At 35.1% G+C, this 6,717-nt stretch overlaps 1 protein-coding gene across 2 annotated transcripts in view; it reads left to right on the forward strand.

Annotated features, from left to right (window-relative positions):
- Positions 1-2,698: 2,698 nt before the first annotated feature.
- Smp_043670.1 (6-phosphofructokinase) overlaps positions 2,699-6,717 on the forward strand; it is a gene marked incomplete at its 3' end in the record, with an annotated part of 51,206 nt that continues 47,187 nt past the window's right edge. Inside the window, exons 1-3 of one of the 2 annotated variants that reach the window (XM_018797698.1) lie at positions 2,699-2,862; positions 2,947-2,958; positions 5,810-6,074. In XM_018797698.1, the coding sequence (XP_018652714.1) occupies positions 2,849-2,862; positions 2,947-2,958; positions 5,810-6,074 (291 nt within the window). In that variant the 5' untranslated portion in view covers positions 2,699-2,848. The remainder of the gene's footprint in view (positions 2,863-2,946; positions 2,959-5,809; positions 6,075-6,717) is intronic. The other variant, XM_018797699.1, reaches the window with a different exon arrangement.

Genomic DNA, 6,717 nt, shown 5'->3' on the forward strand with positions numbered 1-6,717 from the left:
CATGCACTTAGGCTTAGTCACAACACTAATCTAAGGAGTGACACCCAGAAGCTGGAGACCCCACATAGCAGAACAGACTGCAGACACAACTTAACTCCGTTAGAGTTGTCAAATGCTGAAATTCGCAGCCGGCTGAACTAGTCCAAGCGACTTCCAAGGAGTCCTTTAGGAGGAAACTTGATCTATTCGTAATGACTGAGGATAACATATTATTATGATTTACCAATTTCTTTTTTCCTCTATTATCATTAATTTACCTAGGTTCATGCCTGGAGGTATTGGTGATACACTGCTACTAGACACGGAAGCCCATTAAGCGAAAGCTTCTTCTATTCCGTCCACAACCATTTAAACCATTCGGACCCTGCCCTCAGACTTCAATTGATTTGATTTGTTTATTCTGACTAGCGTTTTCCGGCGAAGTTATTTTCTACGGAACGGGGTTTCTGACCCTACGCTCAACTCTCCTCATTTGTGTGGACTTGGGACCGACAGTAGCCCTGGGAGAGCCGCAGATCTAGCAAACCTGAAGCCAATTATTATTTATCCTAATGCTGGACGTGCGATGGGGAAGATCGAGTACGGGCGCATTGTAGTAAGATATCACTCCTTTCATCACTTCTTTGGTTTGGAGTTCTAATGCGCATTTGGCTCTGTTGGAAAGCTCAAGGTTTTGTCGTTCTCTCTGGCCTATATGTACGTGAAGGGAATAAAACTCAGGGGACAGGCGTCTGACTTCTCCAGACACAAATTAGTCTCCTCAATGGCTTGGAAATTTAAATCTATCAGTTAGTCTAGAGTAGATTGTCTATAACTGTTCTTTGATGAAGTCTTTGTCCAAAACTAGGTAATAAATGGGAACAGTATTCATGCGGCTAAAAGAAAATATGCGGGTATCCATTAGCAATTACTCACTGAGTTTATACAAAGAGTAACTGTGAATATAAGAGGAACTACAAAACAGAGTATTCACTTATTAAATAAGATATCTGAATACGGTTTCATGATCGATACATATTCACAGCTTTAAACTCAAAGTGCAAGAGTAGACATAACCGAGAAATCACATGAGAGACGTTATAAACTTCAAGTTAATTCTCATATGCAAATATTGGCATAACTGATAATTTAGCTTCCGGTAAATCATTTATTTAAATCCAAAGTGGAATAGAGTGGAAACGTTCTTGAAAGGTCCATGAATACGCAGGGTTTGATAACACCACTATCCGAACTTTCTTATGAAAAGATCCCGAAATCAATCAACGTAGAAGTCATAAATGATGGAATGTGAATGTATATTTTGATTAATATACCTCAATGCATAGAAACTGAACATCATTCTGCTTTTTCAGGATGATACACACAAACTTCGCCTGGAGTGAGTGCTTGATTTAGAAACCTCGGCCAGAGGCGTATTTCACAAAAATAATTAGGTCATCACCGATATCAAGAAACTAAAATCCAAATATATTGGTGATATGTTCACTATTAGAGCCTCTTGATGTTCATTTTAAGACAGAGTAACGTGCTTAGTACTAAGTTGACAACAACTTTGAATGAACCATAAGCTATATTTCTTTAATCTGATGCTGTGTATCATACTCTGGTTTGCGTGATCTTGTGGCGTCGGTAACAAAAGTCAGATGTCAAGTGTTAGATTTCCTTTCATTCACCTATTTTCATACGGTAAGTACAGCAACAAGCCCAACTCCCTACTCGTTTTCTTTAGGTGTGTAGGATTATGGTCTATGTCAGTATTGGTACACTTATCTATGGCAATTCATTTGTAAACCTAGTCCATAATCATGGATTTGTCATGAGGGAGAACCTGATCTATAACAACTTGTTTGTAGGTCACATCATCTTTAGTGACTCATCCTATCGAAAGTCTTTGGTTGCTGTTAGGGTCTTGTCGACAACAGATATGGGATGAGAGAAAAAACACATGGATTCATACGGAGTGAACGTACATGCACGGCCTAGCCATTCCATACCGATTTAGTCTTCCGCATTCACCACTTCTGACCGATTCTAGGTGTTAGGTGTTGAATGTAAATCTTCTCAGTTATTATTCTTTAGGCTTTGAAGATCGTTTGGCTGGGAACCAAAACCACTACTTCACTCTCCCATTAAAGTCTATGGTTCGTCGATATAATACAAAACCAGATGGGATTGCTGAGCACCAAAGGTAACCAAGGGGTTGATAACATTTTTGAGAGAACCGATAACCTGAAAGACCGAACAAAAAGAGGGTGACAGCAAATAAATGGAAAATACATTGCGATAATTTCAAAATGCTTGGTTTATTTCTTAACACGTCCGAAATGAAAAAGAAACTGTAGATTATCTAGGAGTTAAACAAAGTGGGATTATGATGATGAAAAATGATTTAGTAGACAGATATTTCGATAAGTCACATCAAAATACATGACAATAAACGGTTGTTAATTTGTGGGCGATACAGGTACTTTTTGTTTCGAATAATAATCAAACAAAGATACTAATCAAGGTTGTAGAAATGCTGATATTAAGACTACTTTTCGTTCACATTAGAAAGCCAATTAACGGTTTGACCGTAATTTTGTCTATCCATTTTCACCAGATAATCTAGTCGCATCAGTGTGACTGAAAAGCTCATCAAAGTCCCTTCAACATACAATTAATTTGTTATAACGCATAACTTAAAGCCACTTATATTGAGCGTCACTTCATACCATTATTTATTTGGTGTACGTGACTGTTGTTTATGGTATCTGTAGATTAACACAACTAAAGGCTTCAAGTCATCGTTTGGATTTTCAGAAATAAAGCTTTGACGTTTACTATTTGATAAACATTCAGACACGATATGGAATGTAGAAGGTAAGTTTTGAAGAATTGTTCGGTATTCCTGCGTTAAATCATTTCCAACTGATTTAATCAAAATTTTCAAAATTTAAACTTTAGGAAGTCAAATTGGTAAGTTTTCAACGTTAAAAGCTGAGTTATTAGGTGAATGGTCGATTAGAAGGCTACTTAGATCTTAGTTAGTTTGTTTTGTTTTAAAACTCAGACTAGTGATCTTTGCACATTATTTAACCAAGCCGAGTGATTTTTCCACTTTATTTTGGCTCTGATACACTTCTGAGTGCTCTTGTTACTGTGTCTATTTACACCTATATATTTCATTTTTCAATACGGGAAGTGTTATATTCGTGCTAACGGTAGCTTTCGTTCGTTTGCTTCACCAGTCTTTTGAATATATATGATATCTGCTTGTTATTTAAAATCAAACGAAATCGGAAGGCAACATACACTCCTGCGTATTTTTAAAACTCCCCGACTTTCATCCGGCTGACTATACTTGGGCTGTGAGGACTATAAATGAATATATCCAAAAAATGTTATCATCAATGTTTTGCACAACACGCACAACTACTTCATTTTGAATCTATACTTCGTCACTAAGAAATTCGTTTTCAAATCTACGTATGTGGTTCTTTTTAAGCATCTCACAAGTGTTTGGTTTTCATCCATTCTTCTCACTATAATGGCTTTGTTGTTCGTTTGGCAAACCTCTGTGATCCAACTTTCTCTTTAATGCATTGACAGATGGAGATTCAGTTATTTGTTGAGGTAAAGAGTTCTGTTCCTTGATAGTTTGATGGGAAAGTTGATAGTCAGCTAACAGGTCATTTCTTCTGAACTTGTGCACACATCCAGTGTCTTCGTAAATTCTTTATTTTGGGAGAAAAAAGGTGAGGGCATTTCAGATCTGAAATTCTCATTAGGCAATTTAGAAATCGTCACCACTGGTCTCTCCATACGACAATAGAAACAGTTTTCAGTCTAGCTATTCTCTCGTCATACAGCAGCTTAGAGGTTCCATGAACCAACTTATTTTCAGTTTTTTGAACCTTTTCCAACAACACTGACGTTTTTAGTCAAGGAGTGGCTGCTTGTATTAAATATCCGAGTTTAGGACAAATGAAAACTGGATACAAAGTTTGAATGTTTCTGCGTCAACATGGCCAAAGGCTCCACTTAGTACTCAAGAAGGATAAGAAAATTTTGTATTAATTTATTTCTAAACTAATGTTTACTCAAGTCATATATATGTTTTGAAAGCTAAAAGTCTTTTTCTGACTGTTTTCAGGATCCTTAGTTGTCAACTTTCAAGCAACTACGTTATATGTCATTTCCAGTTGAGCAGTATTGACATTAATACATTTGTTGTATTTAACACATTAAAAGGGCCAAGTCATTGTAACTTATAACTGATATTTTTGAGGAAAAAATTAGAATAATTTACATAAACAGTTGTTCCACTTCAGCTTCTAGTGTTGTTTTCCATTTAATATTTTAGTTAAATCTAAATTAACTACTGAGAAACTAGACGTTTTTATGTTACAACCCTACCAAAGAACATAAATTTCCTACTTTACAACGACAAACAAAGAGTAGGCTACATATGACTGATTTATGGAATTATTTTTCAAAATAACTTTAAGAATTGAGCTTGATAATACCTTTTTGTTGTTAGCTTAGCCGCTTTTAAAATACCACCTACTCACGTAAAATAGTTCAGATGAAATCTTGTATACTGAGTACCACGCAAAAATTTCTATCTTTTCTGAAATAAAGTACAGGACATTTCACTGCTGTAATTGGCATGCTAATGTTCATCCACTAACTTACAAACAAATGATTTATGTTTATATTTATTTTTGTGATCTGTTTATTCTAACGTTTAAATATGATTATTATGGTAGAAAGGATTTTTAAAATTGTATTGAGAGTTTATAAGAATAAGGGTGACGAATTACGTGTGATGCTGTAAAGCAGAGCAGTGAGCCATACGGACGCATTTAAATAATGCTAAGTGGTTAAAGTAAAATTTATCGCTTTTGCTATATATTTTTTTCACTTGAAATCGTTTGAGAAGCTATCCATTTTAAAACATTTTAAAGGCTCCAAAACATGTATGAATAGATTTTATTTTTATTTTAGTAGACTTTAACCTTCATCAGCTTTTTTAGAATAGATAAAATTTATCGACAATTTTATTGTATTTTGATGATTACTGCATGCTTGATTTGTATTTGTTCGTTTAGTTCTTGATTTAATTTACAATTACAAACTAATTCGATATTTATGAGGACATTAGAAAACTCATGCTCTGCTAAGAACTTGATATTTTTTCATTCGGTTAGAAGGTCGTAAATTTCACTGATACATCAGATTGCAAGCAGTTTTCTGATGAAGCAGTCTGACTTGGCTAAATAGTCATGTATTGGCAACTAAATTTATGTTTGTTCAAAAGTTTCAAGTGAATACTGTCCATCAAGTTATGTATTTCGACAGTTGAGTTAGACGGAATGATACTGTTCTGAAAGGGAAAGTATTCATGAGAAAAAAAAGGAAGAAAATAAGGAAGCACATTTAGTGTGATTGAGATATTTGTTCAACTAACACAATATCAATCACTCAAGTACTTTGTTTGTTAACATCATTGGTTGGGTTATTGATTTTTATCCCAGTTAGTTATTTGGTAGTATATGTATTCAAATGAACGTATTTAAGCCTTTTGATCCATGCCAAAATCAACGGTAATTACTCGTAAATACCTCTGTCAGATTAACCAGGTTAATGCTTAGTATCGTTAGTTTTCACTCTATTTGAATTTTATGAGCTCGTATTTGAGTTTGTTTACATCATTTACCACTTCTTAGCTGATTTTTTCCAGAGTTTTGAGATAATTAGATTTTTTACTAATATTCAGTAAAGTCGATTTGAAATACTTTGGGTGCTATTTGTTACTTCGTTGAAGGTTTGAGCGCCGAGCAACAGAATGGCTACCTGGTATGGAAGGTAAATATGTTGCCCGAGGACAATTTACGGGTGAATGTATCGCTGTTCTTACGAGCGGTGGAGATGCACAAGGAATGAATGCAGCTGTACGAGCTGTAGTCCGTATGGGAATATACTGTGGATGTCGAGTATTTTTCATCAGAGAAGGGTATCAAGGTCTTGTGGATGGTGGTCAAAACATTCAGGAGGCATCGTGGGCAGACGTTTCTGGTATTCTCCAATTGGTAAGTGTATGCAATAATTTATTCCATTATAAATCGGTAATGTAATTGTACTCATCTTCAGACATGTATTCATGGACCTATTTTCATTCAACATTTGTTTCCACCGTTTTTCAAAGATGAAAACAAAGTAGCTGAAACAAATAAACTCATTAAACCTACGTAACTGAGCTTTCTCATCTTTTCTTTTCCCCTTGATGAACGGTTTATTGATTCACTTATCCCAACGCTGAATGAAACAATAAAGAAGTTTTTAAGATAATCTGGGTTGTCAAAATGGGATATCGCCTCCAAATTATTTGATGGATTGTTGTGTATTACATTTTAAGCCTTAAAAAGCATGGTTGGTAGTTACATTATACATTTGTTTAGCAGTAACAATCATAGTATGACAACACATAATGAATGATAAACAAACTCATAATAAGTTCATGAATCATTGATAAGATCTCGAAATACGAAGCTGGATGACGCAGGTTTGAATACGTTTAGAAGCATCTGCCCACTCAAGGTTAAAAATACACCTTACTGATTGGTGCCAATTACAGGAAAATCAAGGTCGGCCGTGTTCTTGCCGACTATTTTCAACTATCTTATACTACAATATGTTGATTAGACTTGTACTAAACTGAAACATTTTAAGTTT

Source organism: Schistosoma mansoni, chromosome 5 (assembly GCF_000237925.1).
Source record: "Schistosoma mansoni strain Puerto Rico chromosome 5, complete genome".
In the NCBI taxonomy this organism is placed as follows: domain Eukaryota; kingdom Metazoa; phylum Platyhelminthes; class Trematoda; order Strigeidida; family Schistosomatidae; genus Schistosoma; species Schistosoma mansoni.